Source organism: Caretta caretta, chromosome 1 (genome assembly GCF_965140235.1).
Source record: "Caretta caretta isolate rCarCar2 chromosome 1, rCarCar1.hap1, whole genome shotgun sequence".
Classification (NCBI taxonomy): domain Eukaryota; kingdom Metazoa; phylum Chordata; order Testudines; family Cheloniidae; genus Caretta; species Caretta caretta.
In genome coordinates, this window is record NC_134206.1 from 284,532,335 (window position 1) to 284,554,367 (window position 22,033).

Here is a 22,033-nt window from a genome sequence, read left to right on the forward strand (position 1 = left end):
ATTAGTCTGGATCCAAGCAATGCTTTATTTTTCCATTAAAACTCCTAATGGTGAGAGAGAGCCAGTTCTGTAACTGAGCAGAGGTAGCCTGCATTAGCTGGTTTGACTGCAACATGGAACAGGTCTGCTTGCAGATTCTGAAGTGGCAGTAAAGAAACATTTCTTTCCCTCTGGCCTTGAACAGTATAAAGACTTCAAAACTTCTTGTGACACTATTGGTCTGACTTGGGATGAAATTTCTGCCACCTGTGCTTTTGCCAACTCCCCATCTGCTTCATCTTTTAATTATGGTCACTGATGAGAGCAAAGCCAGGGACTGGCTATTTAGGGACCACGAAACTGAAGGCTGAGTGCACAATTATAAATTCTTACCAGGTCATGGAGTAGTGGCCTGCCAAAGGAATGATATTTTCCCTCTGACTTCTGGACATTTTGAAGGCTCCATTTGACCTACTTTGAGGGTGACTGCAGGATATTGCTATTTGTCAGCAAACCACTGGAGAACTAGCCATGGTGTTTGCATCCCTTTGACTTTTAAGTTTGAATGACAGCCAGACTGTAGTATGTTGCCTGGTTTCCACCAAAAACCATGATTTTGGCCCCAGTTTTCTCAAAATTCAACTCTGGCTCACTGAAAGGGCAACAAGCTTGCAACAAGATCTGAATTGGTAATAAAACCTGAAGTCAGGGGATCTTTGTCTAATATGGAGTTTCTTTGTGAAAGTTCTAGAGGACTCGTACTAGTAAGCAGTGTTATCTTCTGTCTAACTGGGAAAAAAAGTCTGAAACATAACTTTCTTTTTGTTTGCAAGCAGAAGAGATGCCACTGATACGTCCTGGAATACAGACTGCAAAACCAAAGATGAACTGTTAGTGTTGCTAAGACAGGGGGAAGAGTCACTTTTTTCCCAACATTGTAAGGAAGTTCCCCTTGTTCAAAAAATGTAATCATATTATCCGTAGAGCAACTCAGTGCCTGTCTCTCCACAGCAGAACTTCTTCCTACAGCCTTCCCCTACCTTCTTCCTGTCTGACTTTCTGCTAATTTATAGAAAGCATACACAAACATTTTCACATCTTTTTCCCCATCCCATTTTTTCTGTATAAATCATATTTAATTCTTTGTTAAATATTCTTGTTATAGATGGAGTTACTCGCTTCACCACTCATCCAGCTCGGGTCATATTCTGGCCTTCAGGAGAGTTTCATCCAGTTGATTCATGTGGATTATTAAATTCCAAAGATGTATATTCTTATTAAATCAGTTTAGGGCTCTTCTCATCAGAACTATGATCCTTTTCAACAGGTTTATCTCCTCCTTTTACTGAGGTTACAAGGATTACAGCAGTTAAGTGGAACAAGATAAAGATGCTGCCTGTTTCGGCTGTACCTTGTACCTTGATCTTCCTCAACCATGCAAAATCTCAAATTACAGCTACATCCACTGAAAACAGCTGGTGATATCCAGTCTTTTTCCTTGTCCAGTTTTATCAGGACTGGGTCTCCCGCTCTTATTCTTGTGAAAGTTGGTCTGTGTTCTGACAGCTAAAATAGCCTGGAGACTTAGAGCAGACATAGAAGAAGAGGGCCACTTAGGATGAGATTTACTTCCATAGCTGGCAGCATTATTCTATCTGTCAACTCATAAGCAGCTGAGCTAAACTTACTCTGGTGACCAGTGTGCCCAGAATATTCTTAACTCTTAAAATTGCTCATTTGACCTATGCTGTGTCTGTTGCTGACTTCCATTATTTCCTGTCTCCTGCATTAAAGAAACTCAAGGGTGCTGGAAAAGAAATGCTTAAACACAGTGATTAAGGTGGATATTTTCAATTCTACTTGGAGTTTTCACAGTGCAATTTTCAGTAATGTAAAGAGCCGTGTGGGGAAAGGTCTATAAATAATGTTGATATTCATATATTTTAAGATCAGGAAGAACCATTAGATCATCTAATCTGACCTCCTGCATCATAGGTCATTCTCTTTCACTGAGTTACCCCTGTATTGATCCCAATAACTTTGACTAAAGCACATCTCCCAGAAAGCATACAGACTTGATCTGAAGAAATCAGGAGAGAGAGAGAGAATTCATCACTTCCCTTGCTAGTTTGTTCTAATGGTTTATCACCCTCACTATTAAAAATGTGTGCCTTATTTTGAATTTGTCTGGCTTCAGCTTCCAGTCATTGGTTCTTATTATGCCGTTCTCTGCTACATTAAAGCCCCCTTTAATGCTTTGTATATTCTCCCCATTAAGGTACTTGGACACTGTAATCAAATGATCTCTCAAATTTCTTTTTGATAAGCTAACCAGTTTTAAATATCCCACTGTAAGGCATTTACTCTAATCATTGAATCATTTTTGTGGTTTTTCTGCATCCTCTCTAAAATGTGAACACCAGTGCTATACACAGTATACCAGCTTCGGTCTCACCATTGCCATACGTAGAGGTATAATCACCACCCAGCTCCTATTCACTAGTCCCTTCCTTACATATCCACAGATCACATTAGCCCTTTTGGACACGGTGTTGCACGGGGGGCTCATGTTGAGTTGTTTATCCAATACGATCCTTAGGTCCTTCTCAGAGTCATTGCTTTCCGGGATACAGTCCCTGTTCTGTAGTTATGACCTGTATTCCTTGTTGCTAGATGTATGACCTTGCATCTGGCTATTTTAAAATGCATTTTATTTGAATGGACCCAGTTTACCAAGTGATCCATATCATTCTGTATGACTACCCTGTCATCATTACTTACCACTATGCCAATCTTTGTGCAAATTTTATCAGCAGTATTTTTATATTTACCTCCAAATAAATGATAAAAATATCGAACAGCACCGGGTCAAGTACTGATCCCCGCAGAACCACAATGGGAGAAAACCTATTTGACAATTCTGATTTACCATTCACAACTACTTTTTGAGATTTGTCAGTTAACCAGCTCTTAATCCATTTAATATTTGCTTTAATAATACTGTAGTACTAATTTATAATATTGTATAGTACTAAGTCAAATGCCTTACAAAAGTCTAAGTATGATAATCTACACAGTTACATTTATCAGCCAAACTTGTAATCTCCTCAAAGAATGACATCAGATCTGTGTCACAATACAGTACCTATTTTCCATAAAACTATGCTGGCTGGCATTAGTTATATTTTCATTATTTAATTCTTAATTGAAGCCTATAGCATCTTTTCCATTATTGTGCATGGAATTCATGTCTAGATAACCAGCCTATAATTACCCAGGTCATCCTGCTTGTCCTTTTTTAATATTGGCACAATATTAGCATTCTTCCGGTCTTCTGAAATTTCCCTGTTGTTCAAAAATTTATTAAAATTATCAGTGGACCAAAGATCTCCTCAGCCAACTCTTTCAGGATTCATAAGTGCAAGTTATCCGGGCCTGCTGACTTCAAAATGATTATCCCTAGTAGATATTGACTAACGTTTTCCTTAGTTACCAATGGACTGGAAAGTTTGCCATCATCCTCATGTGATGGGTACATCACCCTGCTTCTTTCCAAATACAGAACAAAAATATTTATTGAACACTTCTGAGTTCTCTGCATTAGCAGTTTTACCATCTCCATCTGCTAGCGAGCTTATACAATCTTTAGGACTTATTTTATTCCCAGTATATTTAAACTACTTATTGTCCTTGAACATTATATCCTATTATGATTGGAAAACACACATCTCCAGCATCCATCAGTGTAATTTGTCAGTAGGGCCTGTCCTTTCTTGCCTGTCTGGAAAGTATCTGTCCAACATATTCTATGTGCTACCATGAAAAAATTAATAACATGAACTTGTATATTTTTCTTCTGAAGCAAAGCTAAGAGCAGAGGTTTTTGCTATATGAAGATGCAGGCTAATTTTAGAGATTTATGCTGCTTTTCAAACCTGCCCAGACTTTGTGGCTTCTAAAACAGCCTTTTGAAATGTCCACAAATGTTTTCTCATTACCCATTCCTGTATTTAAAACTTGATCTCAGTGATAAAATGCTTGTCTTGGTCTTTTTTAATTTAATTACTGTCAGATGTTAAATTTAGGAAACGAACTGTTTTGCACCACTGGGCTTTACTACTCAAAGGCATATAATTGCAGAAACTCCTCACAGTCCTTTCAGGTTCTTACTGAAAGCAATGTGTGGGGGAGGGAGAGGAAGAGGCTTTTATTGTCAATGGGATTCCAGCTGCTTTGTGTACAAAGTCTTTCCAGGACACAAGAAAAGCCTTATTCACAAATTTAATATAATATTCTAAATTAAACCAATTATTTGGTTGACATTCCACCCTGCTGAGGTAAAGGATAATGGTGTGTTTGTCTGCTAGGAAAAACACATGCATCCCTTCAGCAATAAGCAGGCCAATGATACCCCAAGCCAGGCTCAGCAATGTACTGTTCCTGTTTCTTGAGTAGTCTTGTGGCTGTTAATTATGAGCCAACCAATGAGAATACTTTGGCATAATTTCCTGGTAATAACCATAATTTGATGTTGTTGGTTTTGCGTAAATTTAGATATATTTAGGCTCAACTCAACTATGGTTTGGCTTTTTTCTTCAACTATTCTAATTTTCCAAACTCTGTTCATCAAAGCATAATGTGAAATGCTTGAAGGACAGAAGTTTTTTCCTTATTCAAAATTATATGAAACTTAAGCTATAAAACTTGATTTAAAATGGTTCTTTCAATAGCTCCTTTACCACCCATCAGGTCATTGCATTCCTCTTTAGATAATGTGACTTTTTAAAGACAAACCAGCACTGGACAATTTTTATTTATTTGTAATACAGTAGCACTGCCAGACCCCAACCAAGATCAGAGCCCCATTGTGCTAAGCATTGTAAAGACCTATAGTAAGAGAGGAGTCCCTGCTCCAAAGAATTTACAATATAAATAGTCAAGAAAGGTGGGATGAGAAACAGGGCTGAAGTGACTTGCCCGAGTTCACACAGTAGGTTGGTAGCAAAGCTGGGGATAAAACTTAAATCTCCTGTCTCCCAGCTCAGTGATAGTGCCCTATCCACTAGACCAGTGATACTCAATTAGATCTATCCATGGACCAATTTGAGAATTTTATGACAAGGGGTGGGCCATTTGTGCAGAAAGCTGCCAAAATTAAAAAAAATAAACTTTAGCTGCCAGTAAATAAAGACCTTGATTGCAACATAAGTATTAGTGTTTCTATCATTTAACAAAGTTTATAAATCAACATTATTATCTATAGTGCTTAATTTATAATGAAAGATGTGCCAGGGCTCAGCGCTGACAAGCTCTGGCACAAATTAAGCACTGGCAAAAGTGTGTTTTTATGTCACCTTTGCACCACTCACTTCTTGAATTGCACTGAGCACTCCTTAGCCATAGCTGAAGACTTGGGCTAGAATGTACCAAAGCAGTATAAAATACACTGAAGATATAAAATACACTGAAGATTAAAAGAAAAACAATTAAGCCAAAACCCAAAGCAAATCAGACTCTATAAAGTCTGTGAAGAAAAGTTTGTTAGATGTTGGGTTTTAAAACCCACTGTTACGTATTTAAGCAAAATTTGAATGACCATATGGAATGTAACAAGTTAAATTATAAACCAAATTATGATTGCTGCCTTGTGTTTGTGAGTAACCAGCTGTTACTTTGGCAAGTTAGCACGGAATTTTCCACTGACCAGGCTCCCTGTTATTTTTCTTTGAGACAAGTATGGAGGAAGGGGATCATCGTATGAGATTCTATGGGACAAATTCGGTAATCTGCCAAGTTCACTTCACGCCACATGAACTTAAACTGACCAGAGACCGATCCTGGAGAACTTTCCCTGTGTGAGGGGAATCTCCACAGGCATTAGGCTGATGGAGACCATACATCTGCCTCTTATGCCAGCTGCACCTCCCTTGCCATAAGGGGTTGGAGGAGATGTGTCAAGGGTGTGTTATAGAGAATAAAGTTCTACTATATTAGATCCTCTGCTGGCATTTGCTCTGTTTGTGTTTGAATTTATGCCAGTGGCAGAAGTTAGAGTAGGACTCTTACTACTTTAATTACCACTAGGGTCAGGCGACTGCCACTGTCCATCCACTACATACAAATGCAGCTCAAATGTAGTGCGGCATCGGGGCCTTACATGCCTTCTGGTACAACAAGCACTGAAGAGTTCATGAAGGAGATGAGAGAGTTCTCTTCAGATATTTCTAGACTACAAGTGCCTATGGCCTGCTTCTGCTCCTAGAATATTGTGTCATATTCTGTCCCTTTTATTCACTTAAAGCAATACATTTACTCCATGAATGGTCCCCCTGATGACATCAGTGGGCTTGCTCACTAGGGCCTGGTCTACACTACATGATTAGGTCAAGATAAGTTGCCTTGCATCCACCTGGCTGTGGAAGTATTCACTTAAATTTGGTGCCCACTGACATAAGTACTTAGTAACACCACCATGGCATAGAGTCACAGTCAATATAATTAGATGGATGCAATGTCAGTGTAGACCCTGTGTTGCTTACATCGACTGTTACTGACTTCTGGGAGCCATCCCATAATGCCTCACATATTACCCAAGGAATTAGGACTCCCTCCCATACAAGCCCATTCCCTTAAATTACTATCTATCACCTATGGTAACCCCAGGATTTACACTAGTCACTGTTAAGGGATAACACAAAATAGGGTTTATTAACAAAACACTCGGTGGTTTAACACCCAAAGCAGGCAAAGAACTAAAGCAAGTGTGTGACAAATATCATCTACTTTACTCAATCTTGCACAGGAGACCAACAAAACCAGGAGTCCCAGGAAACTGAACAGGAGCAGCGGACCAGGAACTCAAACCAGGGACCAGGAACTTTATGGAAGCATATGACACAGCGGAACTGGGAACAGGTAGGTGTCAGAAACAGGTAAGTATCTTCTATCTTCCGTCTTTCTTCTTCTCTGATGTTACCACAAACAGACACAGACTGCCGGTGGAGCGGGAAGCACCTCGTATACTGTGCTGAGCCCTTATATATTGTGCTGAGCCCTTATATAGCCCGGCAGATTTTCCCCCACGGGCAGGTGATCTTTCCTGCCTTTCCTAAGTTTTCCCACCATTGTCCCTGTTACTAGGTAGAACTCTTCTAGGCTTGCCCAATCAGAGGTAAGGGGTAGCAAAGAGTGCCAAACAAAGCAACAAGAAAGTGAACCGATATGGAGGCTGACAAACAACAAAACAAAAATGGTGGATAATCCCTAACACGCACTGACAATACAATTCATACAAGCTCTGCTGTTGAGGACGGGCATCACCAACGCAAAGAACCAAGTGCATGCGCATGCAACATAATCGCTGCGGTGGCTGTATGCCGATGTAAGTTAGGTCGACGTAATTTCATAGTGGAGACATGGCGAAAGTTACGTACTGCTCAATGTGAGTAGGAGTGGCAAGATTTGGCCTTATGTAATTATGTATTTCAAAATGAATTTGTGAGTGATTCCACTGACGCTTTCTGATTGCACTGCTGTCCCAGTAAAATAAAGGGCATGTTAAAAATCAATTTCCCTTGCTCACTCCCCCACAGATAACAGACAAAAGAACTATTGCTAATTAAAATGTTTTATCTATTGAAAAGCTTAAGCCATTCATCGGAGCAACTGAATTATACTGATGATGCAGAAAATTCAAATGAAGGAGAAATGACTTCATTATAAAATCCTAGAACAATGTATCAAATCAAACTTTGCTCCCTAAAATCCTTCAAAGAAAAGACTTCTCAGTTAGTCACAGAACATAATATGGATACTCCTGAAATGTCTTCTGTTTAATGAGCAGCTGTTATTGGCTAACCTCATTTTAAATAAGAGAGAATTAATGCCAGCTGCAAAATTCATTCACTGGATAGTGAAACTTGCAGTTGGTATTATGCTTGCTATAAATATTTTTAATTAAAAATTGTTTTCTGTCTGTTGAATTGGTATAATAGTGATGATGCTTAGTGAGAGTTATCAAAGTTCTAATGCGATTCTTCATGTATAGCCAGGGCTATTTATTCTGCCATAATTTTGCTATAGTAGACATCTACACAAGATGCTTGTGAAAAAGATATGGGTTGTAAGCATATATTGCAGATGTGTTTCAGGCAAATTTTCACAGGCATTATCCTGAATTCTTTAAAAATTATAAGCTTTTATGGGCTACAACCCACCTCATCAGATGCATGGAGTGAAAAATACTGTATTTTTCACTCCATGCATCTGATGAGGTGGGTTGTAGCCCATGAAAGCTTATGCCCAGATAAATGTGTAAGTCTCTAAGGTGCCACAAGGACTCCTTGTTATTTTTACTGATACAGACTAACACGGTTACCACCCTTAAAAATTATAGAGTCAGAGTCAGGTTATTAATGTCTGACTTTGAAATCCAGAAAATAGATTATCATTTTAAAATATCTCTGGTATATTTTATCCCACCATTGTCAATATAATTTTTAAAAAGGAAACAGTTTTGTGGGATCTAAAATATTTTGTGCTTTGTTACTATAGAAAGAAGAGAATGAATATGGGAAATAACTTACTCTGGTTGTTAAACTGTACTACATAGTGCCATCTTTCCCCATGCTGAGTAGTAATTTACTCCATATTAAGATGCTACCTAATAGGGACTGCTCATTACGTTAATGTATCACTTGACATGAATAAGCGTGGCAGAATCTGGCTCATAAAGAGTGCTGACCTACAAGGAATTAAATGAAGCAGGACCATGCAGACCTGACCACCAAAGGGAATAAATTGGAGGTCAGTGGAAAAGGACAATGTGCTATAAAAAAGAGTGCTCATAAATCAAATACAATTGAGTGACTGAAAATAGCTCTTCAGCTACTTACCATGGTAACTGAGCAAATGCACTGATTTTTCTTTTTAAATCGGTGGGCCCAATTTTCCAATGGAATTACACTAGTATAAAACTGGAGAAACAGTGGTGAATTAAGCCCAGTGTTTAAAAACAGTATATTGATCTTCTTGGACATTTTTTTTTTAAACTTTTTAAATTAGTTTCATGCATTTATCATACCTGTTTTACCAGTCAAATTGTAAGTGAATCTGACCTAGCCAGTTGTACACAACACAAATTGCTAATGGGTGCTGTGATGCTGAGGGGTGGGGTTGGGGGTGCTGTGATGCTGAGGGGTGGGGTAGGGGTGCCTTGGGGGTATTTGTCCCTCCTTTTTTAGGCTTTGTCACAGCCATGCCACTAAAAGTCGTGCAGGGTAGCCGCTGTTTGTCGACTCTCCTGCTGACAAAAAACTTCCACGCCCAACAAGCGGCATTTGTGTTGTCTGGCACTTGTTGCGGCAACATTTTTGTCTTTTGGGTGGGGGTGGGGGTTAACACCTATGAAAGACAAAAGTTTTGTCGTTCAATTGCCAGTGTAGACATAGCCTTATAGTTTTAGTCCCCGCTTTGAGAAGCATTGCCAGAAAAGTGACAGGCAGCCTAGTGAAGAAAGGAAATGCCATGCTGTTATTTTCTAAAATGTAGATTTTTGTCCCTGCCCTCTTCCTTGCCAAAGAATGGCAACTTAGCAGGTAACAGTCCATCAGCCTTGTTGACACCTGGCTGAGGTGTCAGTTTTCCCTGCCTCTCTGAGGAACTGGTTTTGACACTCCCCAGACTTATCTGGGAAACATACTTCAGTCATGATTTCAGCTTATGTTCATAACTTTACACATAATGTTGCTATGTGCATTTTGCCATGATATTACTGATCAGCAACATATGAGTTTTTAAATGATATCTCGCAAGGCATACCTTGTACAAACATTATTACAACACTGTGCAGGGTGTGAACACGGGTGTATTCTGCCACTGATTCCCAGCCCAAGGAGACATAATCATGCTACCTCTCATCAAGCTAGTGCAATGAAAGTAGAGTATAGCTGTGGCAGCATGAGCTGTAGGATGGGCTAGTCACCCCAAATACATACCCAGCCAAGATCCTAGGTGTGTGAGAGACAGCCTTTGCGCTAAAGAGCTTGTGTTCTAAAGCTACTGTCTTGATATCTTCATCACTAATTCCCTCTGGATGGACCTCCTTCAGTTTGGTTTCATTTCTTTCACTCCACCAAAATTGCTGTTGCCAATGACCTTTTCCTGGCCAACGCTCTCATTGTCTATATCTACTACTTCCACCTAAACTTTGTACTTCTTCAACAATTTTTTGCTCTCCTAGTTTCTTTGGATGTTTTGTGGGTATTCTTCCTCTTTATTTCCCAGTCTATCAGCATGTTTCAAGGTTCAGCCTTTGGTCTCTCCTTTTTTTCTCTCTACACTCGGTTTTCTAGGGGAACTTGCTCAATCTCATACATTCAGCTATCTTCTTTATGTTGCTAATTACCAAAGCTATGTTTCTTATTTTGTTCAGACTTTCATCTCAAACTGTCTTTCAGATGCCTCCACCTAGAAATGCCATGCCACCTCAACCTCAGTATGGCCAAGACTAAGTTTCTCACTTTTCCTTGCACAATCTTGTCTCTTCCTCCCTTCGCTATCAGTGTTGATAATCCCATCATCCTCCAAGTCATGTAGGCTCACAACCCCAATGGTAAACAGACCCTTCTCTACGTGAACAATAATTTCTAATGTTTAAGTTGGTTTAGTAGCGAGAAGTAACATGAATTATTTGTATATAATTTATATTATTGGTGGGTGATTGGTCTCCATTTCCATTTTTCGTAGGACAACAAGTAATTGGCTTAATTTGCAGCAAGGAAGCTATAGGTTAGATATTCTGAAAATCTTTTTAACTATATAAGGATAGATAAGCATTGGAATATGCTTCTGTGGGAGGTTGTAGAATCTCCATTATTTGAGGTTTTTAAGAATCGGTTATGCAAACACCTGTCATGGATGGTCTGGTGCATGTGGTCCTGCTTAGCAGATTGTGCTTCACCACAAACAGAATCACAGAAAGGTTGGGCTGGAAGGAATCTCAAGAAGCCTTCTAGTCCAGCATCTGTGCTAACAATGACAAAATGGCAAAGATAATGGGGAATAATGTGTGATCCTATAATAGAGCAAGTCTTCCCATAATGTGAAAGCCTCACATTATTTGCTTATCCTAAACCTATCCTATACAGTACTGTATGTTTTTAGGCATTTCAACAGCTTGGCATTTCAACAGCTTTTCTTTTGGAATGCAGCAATGCTGACAGCATCATGCTGGAGCAATACGGTGTGCTCCTTACTTGACTGAGTTTGCAATGAGTACTATTATCTTCATCTACTGACATCTTGACAGATCACTGGATTCTAGCAACAAAGGTAGAAATTTGAGGAAGCCAAAGTAGTCTGTACGGGAGCAAAATAAGAGAGAAAAGAAAAATCAAATAGATGACTTTTAACATCTGTTTGAAAGAGTTGAGGATATGTTCCCAGAATGATAGAGGGATAGAAAGAAGTTTTCTTTGTAGATGGATGGCTGACAGGCAGAGTTCCTGTCTGATTGTTTTAATACATTTTAGGGCACTCAGGCCCAGATCCTCAAAGGTATTTAAGCACCTAATCCAGTGGTGGGCAACCTGAGGCCCACAGGCAGCATGCAACCCATCAGGGTAATCTGCTGGCAGGCCGTGAGACAGTGTTTACATTGACCGTCCGCAGGTACGGCTGCCCACAGCTCCCAGTGGCCACGATTCACTGTTCCCAGCCAATGGAACTGTGGGAAACGGCGCGGGCCTCAGGGACATGCTGGCCGTCGCTTCCCGCAGCTCCCATTGGCTAGGAACCACAAACCATGGCCACTGGGAGCTGCAGGCGGCTGTGCCTGTGGATAGTCAATGTAAACACGTCTCATGGCCCGCTAGCTGATTACCCTGCTGGGCTGCAGGTTGCCCACCATTGACATAATCCCATTGAAATAAATGGGAGTTAAGCACCTAAATATCTTTGAGGATTTGGGCCCCAGGGGTCTTGTATAGGTGGTTTATTGTTTGAATCAAAACAAATAAACTTAAACTGACAAGAGTATTATATGAATTTTCAGACTGAGAGATTATTTCCAGTGTGCATCTGTTCTATTTAACATTCCTTTATAGTCAGAAGAATATTAATGGTTCTAAATGGTATTTAGACAACCTTTGATTGCCATTTTATAAAATAAGTGAAAATTATAGGAGCCAGCAGATTTAAAGTGGCTATTATTTGCTCATGCTGTTGATTTCCCTTCCACTGTAAATTAGAAGAACTGAGCATAGCTGTAGCCAAGATAAAGTTGCAGAATTTTTCATCAGGTATATGAATCAAAAGGTAATATTGATCGTTTAATTATGTAGTAATGATCCAGGTGCAGAACACTTTATGGGGATTAATGACCATAAAGATGCAGTTAATGGCCTACCCCTTGAGCCATCAACACAAGTCACTTATTAATCCCGAGAAAGTGTCTTGCACCACAATCATAACCTGCTGTTAAGAGCTAAAAATTGATTAAAACATAGGCATATGGATTTTTTTTTTTACTGGTGATGAGATTGAATGGGACTTTCATGGCATTTCCAGAGGATGCATACCATGTACATTAGCTCATCTGATTGCTTGAATTATCTCAAAATCCCAACTGTTCTTTTGAATCTGAAAATGTGATATGGGGAAGTGCCAAGTGGCTGTAGAGTTCTGTCTACAGATTAGGAAATAATTACTGCACTGCAGAGTAAATGGGTACCAATAGCAATGGTCTGCTCGCTCTCTCATCACATATCCTGAATTGCACCTAAAGAAGGTTGCGCTGCATAAAAAAAGAAAATATACACATAGGGCAGCTAAGGCCCTAATTCAGCATATCGTTTTAAGCAGATGTATGGATTCCTGTATGTGGATCTTTTTGGAGGTCTATATTACTAAAATAAATAACTTTAAAAAGGGGATATCATATTAAAGACTGTCCCTAATGACATACTGGACCATTCTGACAATTAAAATAGTATAAATACTCAAGACAAATATATTGTACAATATTAAACGTACCTAAATTTATAAGAAAAATTATGCATGATGGACTATCTCTCTCCTTACTTTCAAGCATTTAGGTTGTTGTGGCAGTTCAATGATGAGACAGAACACAGCTTTATGCAAGAAAGCAGGCTGGTCAGCTGAGATGGGCGTTCTGCCCCCCGCCTTCCACCTTCTCCTTTTATTATATTTCTCCCCCCTAAGCATTACACACTGCTGCCACAAAAAGATACACAAAAGAATGTATGACGTTGATTAATATACTTAGTTGCGTCTTTTAGCTACTACAATCCTGGTTCTCAGGCCTTGAGCCCAGGCTAAGAAAGCCTCCCGCAGTTACTGTCCCAACAATCAAGTTTTCATGGTTCATATCTAGCCCTTGTCCTTGGATAGAGCAATGTGTGCATTGCTTCTACAGAACAGTCAAGGTGTGCCCTGCCTGCTTCCAGGTGGAATAGCTAAACATGAACCCTTCAGGTTGTAATAAATTGTGATAGGCAAATACATTGTTGTCACTTAGCAACCTTTCCTGGCTTTTGAAATGAAGCTATTTTTCTATGGTTTTTAGAGTTGTTACCTGCTTACTGTGACACTGCAACCCATATTCTTCACAGTGAGGAACAAAGACTGAACTTGGGGAAGTGCTGGACTCAGGTGAAAAGGATTTTTAGCCTGTGAATAGAACACCTGGGGATTCCAAGCTGTAAAGCAACTGCAGCTTGCCCCTTAAGAATTTTGCAGTCTGCTTGTATCATCTCTTAGGGTGAGAATCTGCTATTCATATCCGATCCATGTCGTATATTAAGTTTAGTTTGCATTTTTTGTTTATTTTGTAGGTAATCTGTTTGCTATCACTTATAATCACTTAAAATCTATCTTTTGTAGTTAATAAACTTGGTTTTGCTTTATCTAAACCAGGGTGCGGGAATCATAACTTGGGGCAAAAGGCTGTTGCATATTCCTCCCCACATTGAGGGAGAGGGCGAATTTTATGAGTTTACACTATACAGTTCTCTGTGCAGCATAAGATGGTATAATTTTGGGTTTATACTCCAGAGGGGGTGCGTGCCTGAGGAACTGTGAGTAGCTTTTCCGTGCAGGGGCTGGTCAGAGAGCCTGCTTGTAACTGCAGTTGGGTGTGTCCCTACCTGTATGTATGTTGGTAAATGTGCAAGCTAGAGGGCTCTGTAGCTTGTCAAGGCATTACAGTGTGAGAGGGAGCCCAGGCTGGTGGGTCAGGGGGCTCTGGTACCCCAGTTTCAGGGCGTACCTGGGGAGAGCCCATCAGACTTCCTCTGTATAGTTAAACTAAGATGTAATCTTTTTTTTAAATGGAATGGAGGATCACCAGATTATTACATTAACATGGGCAGCTTCTTAACTAGGCTTAGCAGAATTTGCTGCCTGGTTTTTATTTTGTTTGTTTGTTTATAATTTCAGTTGACAATATCTGTGTTTATTTTTAAGCATTTTTTCTGATTTTTATAGATTTTAAATTTTCACAGTAGCAGAAAACTTTAGGGGAGCAGAGAATGTCCAGACAATAATTACTTATTGATGGCAGATGTTGAGATTCAAAAAGTGAAAGCTTTATAACCGTTACAACACAAATTGTCAGAGAGAGCATCACAATAACATATCAAAATATACAAATACCCTTGCTTAAATCAAACTCTAATTCGTTCTCAAGCAGCATTTCTCTTACTTTTCTGTTCTGTAAATTTCAATTTTTATTGATAGAAATGTGTTTTCATTGGTTTGTGTGTGTATGATAAAATCTGTACATTTACCCATAAAAAATTAATCCTTTAAAGTCTATTCGTAACTATAAGGGATCCTAAAAACCCTGTAACATCCAACAAGCTCCAAACGCTCACCACGTAGCCAAGTTAGCCAAGCATAGATGCGTAACACAGCTTACCTTCACTACCAGTTCTGGCGATCAGTATTTAAAAAATCTTAGGAAAGTGTCAAACACACAATAAGACCTCAGGAGCTAAATTCTCAACTGTGCTGGGCTCATCCTCAGTGCAGCTGGTGGTAAAGGTGACTCGAAGATCCCTTTTCTGCTCCCCCAGTGCTGAAGGGCACTCCTTAGCATGTTAAGTTCTGCCAGTTGAGGCTTGGCCACAGTGTTGTGTGCTAAACTCCTGGGGTGGTTTCGGCAGGTGGTGCGGAGCTGCTACCCCAGTATTAATCCACCTAAGGATTCCCTATAATTGGAAAATTCTTATCTGCCCCTGTAGAGCAACAGTCTCGTTGCCACCCAAAGCAGCCAGAACAAGGGCCAGGCATGTGTCTCCAGGTTCCTTGGTGCCACAGTCGATGCCCAACTCACTTCATAATAGTTCTTTCTCTACCCCACACTGTGCCAAGTTATTCAACCTCTTTGCGCCTTAGTTACTTCATCTGAAATGTGGCTAATATAATGCCTTTAACACAGACAGTGCTCTTTCATTTGTAGATCCTGAAATACTTTACAAAGGTGGGGTAAATTAATTAATAGTAAGGTGAGTGTCGGTGAGGATATCCTGTGGTATCTGAAGAAAGAGGGAAGAGGCTTCCTGCTAACAGGAAGGCACTCCAATACTATGTTAGTAGGTGCAGAGAAATTCCTATCTCCCTCAGACAGTCTAGCAGGGGTGAGGTAAGAAGCTTCCCAATCTATTAAGAACACAATTATCATGCATTTCTAATCACTTGTAGCAGACCTTCAGAATTGGACAAAAGCGTTTCAAGCAATAGTATGGAAATATTGAAGTCTAGCCAATCCTTACATGGGAGAACTCACTGGGGGCAGTCAAGGAAGAGCAGGGACTGTTCCTGAGGGGGTACAAGTACTCCGAAAGGACTTGGACGAGGTGAGAACTTGACCCCATACACTCAACCCCACCTTCTACACACTGCACAACAGCTCTGGACAGCGATGCAGTGTGGAGGTAAGTAAGCGGTACCCTACTACAGACTCCAGTAAATGATCAGTCTGGTTTCCCCAGGAGCTCAATGAGGCAAAATGCCTCTGGGTGCTCATTCTGGAGCACTGCACCTTTCTGTGGGCTTTGCAATTTTCACAATCTAGCCCTAAATGAGTGGGGACAGTGTGTACAATATCTCTATATAAATGCTTGCGTCCCATCACCCCAAACCTCTCAACCTTATGAAACTGTTCAATTTTGGTTGTGTGCAGGAGCAGTTGCTGTTTATATGCAGCATCAACAAAGGGAATTGAGTGTTTACTGCCACCTAATGGTAGAGAGGAAAAATAAATAACTTTTGATAGACAAAGCACATTAAACTACAAGAGAAACCCTTTCTGGGGCCCCCTTACTTTCCGCTTTCTCCCTCACCAAACATCAGCCTAACTTGATCTGGCAGGTGACAGCTAGATTTAGTTCCCTTTGAAGCGCCTCCATGCCACACGTGGGTTCATCGTTAGAGAAAATGTTTCACAGCAAGGCATTATAGCCTTCTATGTGCCCAGGGCACAGCTATGCTGCCTATGCAGCACTTCCATTCTCTAACAATGCACTGAATTTGCTTTTGCTTATAGTCTTGGGCTAGATCCACAAAGGGGACTTAGTCATCATACACATTGACTGCAGATGGGCAAGACAAACAAGGCTAGGTTTGCGGTGGGGTGGAGAACAGCTAACTACACTCAAGCTAGCCGCTGGCCTCTGTGTCAGCAGAGTATAGCTTGAGAAGAACTCCAGAGACACCACCAAGAAAAGAATGATCATCCAGCATGTATGCAGCATCCTTCACAGCTGCACAGCCCAGTCCTGGATGCCCCAGGCCTGGCTAGTTTTAGCACAATGAACCACTCCACACCTGAAGCTGTTAAGCTGGCTCCAGAGGCAGCATGGAAGCCCAAAACCAGAAAGTTCCTGGGAGAGGCAGCGGCTCTCTCCCAGTCTGCTCACCACAGCGAGCTGATGATGTCAGCTGGATGAAAAGTGTGCAGCACTGTCCAGACAGGATTTCTAATATGCAGTATGTGGCAGGGTACAACCTATATATCCAGTGGCAAGTGTGGCATTTGCTGTACCCTGGTGATCAGTTTATTGGCTGCATTCAAATGCCAGATGTTAAGAGGAGGAATATTAGCTAGGACTGGTGACTGTATGAGATTGGGGTGTGTCTGCCCTATTTCTCAGCAGTTTGTCCTGAATTTGGTATTCTCAGTTGTGACCCACGGAGGCACGGTGACAACACACATAGAAAAACGTCACATAGAATGATAGCACATACAATCTAACAGGATATTAATGTTCAACAGATCAAGACTTTTAAAATGATACCACACAAGGCATATTTTGGACAAAACATATCATAATCATATCCCCATGGGGCTTCCAGGGTGCTACTTTGAGGTACAAAGTGTCATAGAGAATTTGAACCCAGGTCTCCCACTACTTGGGTGAGACCCTCTAACCACTGGGAAAATGGTTATAAAGGGGGGAGGGCAGCATCAGCTGTGTTTTGGGTGGGGCCCAATGTGTTGTTAGGCAATCTCTGAGGCCTGTTCTACATTAAATCTTAAGTTGACCTAGCTAAATGCTCAGGGGTGGAGGGGATGTGTGTGAAAAATTCATATCCTGAGAGACGTAGTTAAGTCAAGCTAAGCCCTAGTGCAGACACCACTAAATTGATGGAAGAATTCTTCCTTGACCTAGTTACCACCTCTCAGAGGGGTGGAGTAACTACAGTGATGGAATAACCCCTTCTGTCAATGTGGCAAGTGTCTACGCTACAGCAGCACATTTGCAGCACCATATATGTAGCATCTGTAGTGTAGACGCAGCCTGAGAATGCCTATCGGATCAGGTCCCACAGCCAACATAGGCAGGGGAACTCCTAGTTTGAGGACCCTACTGCAGCTTAGATGTAAGATAGGTGCCAGCTGTCAAGACTTAGGCGGTGATGCATGTGCTCTCTGGCAGATTTTTAGGCACCTGGGGACTTCATGAATGGAAACTTAGGTGCCTGGAGAATTTAGGTGCCCACAGTGTTAGGCAGCAACTGCGTGGAAGTTTTGAGGATCTGAATTTTCAACATAGGCACCTAAAGTGGCAGTTAGATTCCTAAATCCCTTTATGGATCTAGCACTATTGATTTTTTTCCCATCTGCATGTCTCAGATCACTTTTATAAAGGTGAATAAGCATCATCATTCCTATTTCACAGATAGGGAAACTGAGGCATGAAGGTTAAAGTGACTTGCCTTAGGCCATGCATGAAGATAATGGCAGAATTGGAAACAAAACTGATTCCTACCCTAGTGCCCCATCCTTTGTCTGTTGTAGGAGACAATGGTAACCATTGAACTAACCATTTTTAATTACAGTACTGAATTTGCAACACAGCCATATTTAATTTTTATCTCAAAGTAATTTTTAAAATACAATTAATGTAATGTCTAAAACATTTTAACTGAATAATTTGGTGCTGAATATTTGTTTGCAGTCCCTCTTGTCACAAAGGATAAAATGAACATAATGGGTGAAGATGGCTGATTGCTTTTCAGTTGAGTTCAAGCTACTGATGTGTTCTACATGCAAATAAAGGATTGCTGTGTATCTGTTCAATATGCATAAAATAATTCACCACCCAGGATTAGCAGGATCTGTATATTTCATCTTCACAGATGTAACTGAATATTCATACATGTATTTAAATATTACTATAGTGGAAGGTAATACAATGGAGCTGTAGCTTTTTCTCAGTCAGGAAGATGTTAATTTGTTTTAAAAATTGTTTAAGAGAAATTTCTGTTCTATATATTTGATTTACTTAAGAAAAGGAAATTGTAATAGTGCAGAAGATAGGCAAGCTCACATAATCGAAGTACACTGGCAAAGAAATCTCATTCACTGTGCTTCAGGTAATTGAGTTTTGCAGTAGAACCTACAATAGGAATATGATCACCTGACCCATGAAATACTTTAAATTTATTTTCATGTATAACCAGTTTGTCATCCTTGCAAAGAACATTATTTTTAACAATGTAAGTTTCCTGTGGATATATACTCTCTATAAACGACCACATAATGGAGAATAACAGGCATGTTCTTGCTTTTTTCTTTCTTTCAGAAAAGTGACCAATTGTAGATGCAGAATTCAAATGACAGAGGCAGATGTTAGGAGGGTCTTTGCTTTGTATTATCTAAAGAACAGAAAAATATTCATCTGGTGAATCTTAAATTGCATTATTCAACTGAAAAATTGCATCACTTCAGGAACACGTTATATTTTCTTAGATACAAGCACTACCAAAACACCTCAATTCTAATTTTGGGGGCTGGGGGGGTTCCCTTCATGCTGCATAACAGTAAGGCTGCCTTCAATCTTCTAAAACATGGACAGAAAACCTGCTGAAATAAATAAATAAAAGATGGAGAAAAGAGGGGTTATCTTGCATATTCCTCTCTCACCTCAGTATTCAAGTTTAAATTTCTTGCAGTTACCCTGGCTCCAATCACAAAGGAACTTAAATGCCTAAGTCCCAGTCCTAGGCTCCACGGTGATCCACAAAACTCCTGCCGAACATTGTAGGTACCTAATCTCACTCTGCACCTAAGTTTCTGCCTGTGGGTATGCACATGGTCACTAGGCTCTAGGCATCCAATCAGCTATCTCCAGCTTAAGCCCCAGAACAATTCATGAAGCAGGGAGGACAGGTGTTCAGAAGCCTAAGTAGCATGTGGGGCCTGATCCGGTAATCAAGTTCAGAGGTTGCCTACCAGCTCAGATTCAGTTCAAAATGTGGCTGCTGGAAGAGGAGGACGTGCTGCTACCACCCACCTTATAACTTTTTAGTCCTGTGGTTAGAGCACTCATCTGGGATATGGGAGAGCTAGGTTCAATTCCTTAAATAGTCATTGGGCCAGAGAGAGAGAATGAGAATGATTATGTAGACCAGTGGTTGGGGCACCTAACTGGGACACCTAGGGTCCAGTCCTCCTGCTCCAATCATTCTTCTGTTATTTATCCACAGTAGAACAGCTAAGGGAGCATCACATTAGAATATTCTAAAGCTCAGTGGTTAGAGCGCTCTCTGAAGACGTGGGAGACCCCTCTTCAAATCCTTTCTCCCTTTCTGGCAGAGCAGGGGAAGTGAACCTACATCTCAGGCGAGTGCTCTAACCACTGGGATAAAAGTTATAAGTTGGGGGGCAGCACCATCTCCTCTGGCTATTTTGTGAGGAAGCAAGGCAGGCACCTAACTCAGTCCCTCAAGAAATAGTTGACCCAGGCTCTGAGACTTGCTGCCACTGGGACTTGTGCCTGCATTTCACATTGATTTTACTATTCCTCCTCTCCCCTACACACATTTCACTGTCAGGAACATTTGTACTTGTAGGCATGCATTTCAGGTCAAAAAATCTGCTTTCTAGTAAATTCAGAAAATCTGAATGACCTCTTCCTGAACGCAGTTGGGAACCTTGCTGATCACTTATTTTCTGACCTCTCTAGGTTAATAGTGTGGGAGGGGGCAGTAATGAGGCATAAAAAACAAGGTGAGGGAGAGAAAAAGTGTGTGCACATTTAAAAAAAAAAACCCAGAGAATTTTCCACTTCACTGACATTGTGATACTGCTGTATCTCCTATTCCATGCTTAGGAAGATATTATGGTTACTGCATGGAATGGTGACTGTTAAGTTCTACACTTGTCCACTGTATGTGATTCATATGTAGTCATGAAACTGTGAGACTCTTCTCTTTCCTCTGTACTGCACCTTTATGTTTCTAAGTTCTCTCCCTGGATGCACAGTTTAGCAACCATTTTGTTGTCAGAGTTCAGACTGTCTGAAAAGTCCTGGTTTGTGCTCTCACATAGAGACTTCGTTCTTGTTGGTTCTTGTTTTGATGGTTGGTTCTCAATCTAAAAATAAAGGTCATTCTGATTAAAATGATGTTTTTCCATTCACAGACAGCGAGCAGATATTTTTGGTCTGTCATGCATCCTGAATTATCAAGCACCTGACTACATGTATTGTAGTTTTAATAATGAGGTCAACATTGTTCTCTATCACTTTGAAACACAGCAATATATCAGTGCATGTTTGCATTAACTTTATTTTCACCTTTGTTTCTGGAGAATGACAACTTCATGGGAAAATGTCTGCTACTGTGTATCCAAATTATAAAGTCACTTTCAAAGATCAGCAAAAACAACGAGGCGTCCTTGTGGCACCTTAGAGACTAACAAATTTATTTGGGCATAAGCTTTCGTGGGCTAGAACCCACTTCATCAAATGTATGGAGCAGAAAATACAGGAGCAAGTATAAATACATGAAAAGATGGAAGTTGTCTTACCAAGTGTGAGGTCAGTCTAAAGAGACAAATCAATTAACAGCAGGATACTAAGGAATGAATGAATGAAGGTGGAAGTTAATTGAATTGGCCTCGTTAGCACTGAACCCCCACATGGTAAGGCAACTCCCATCTTTTCATGTGCTGTATTATTTATACTGCTTACTGTATTTTTCACTCCATGCATCTGATGAAGTGGGTTTTAGCCCATGAAAGCTTATGCCCAAATAAATTTGTTAGTCTCTAAGGTGCCCCAAGAACTTCTTGTTAAAGTTGCCGTTTTGACAGCACTTCAGACTATAGACCTCTGTCTTCAGGAGAGATACAGCACAGGCAACAGCTATGCTGGCTTGATCATACTACCCTGCTGAAGTGCGTCAACCATGATGACTCTGAACATTTGGCTGCAATACCCACATCCTGCAATGCTGCCGCAGTCAGTCATGCTGTTAGTCAGCAGCAATCCACTTGGTGGCACTGCTGTCTTTTTCCATTTGTTTAGCTACACATATACAGGCATCAAAACCTGGGGCTATATTATGATGAGAGTATACTCATGGAAATTTATAACATGTATGTTACTTTTAAGGACTTAAATCTAAATCTGAAGATTACATCCTACCCTGTTGTGTGCTATTTCAAATGGTTTAGTACAGCATATAGTGCACTGTGTACAGTAAGCATGTTACCAGCATGTGAAATTTAATTATAACTGTGTCA

The 22,033-nt window shown here is 40.4% G+C and overlaps 1 protein-coding gene across 1 annotated transcript in view; it reads right to left on the minus strand.

Annotated features, from left to right (window-relative positions):
• Window positions 1-20,722: 20,722 nt before the first annotated feature.
• The window catches only part of LOC125630165 (glioma pathogenesis-related protein 1), a 44,011-nt gene continuing 42,700 nt past the window's right edge, over window positions 20,723-22,033 (minus strand). The window contains exon 7 of the mRNA XM_048835732.2: window positions 20,723-20,881. Within this exon, the coding sequence (XP_048691689.2) occupies window positions 20,738-20,881 (144 nt within the window). The 3' untranslated portion in view covers window positions 20,723-20,737. The remainder of the gene's footprint in view (window positions 20,882-22,033) is intronic.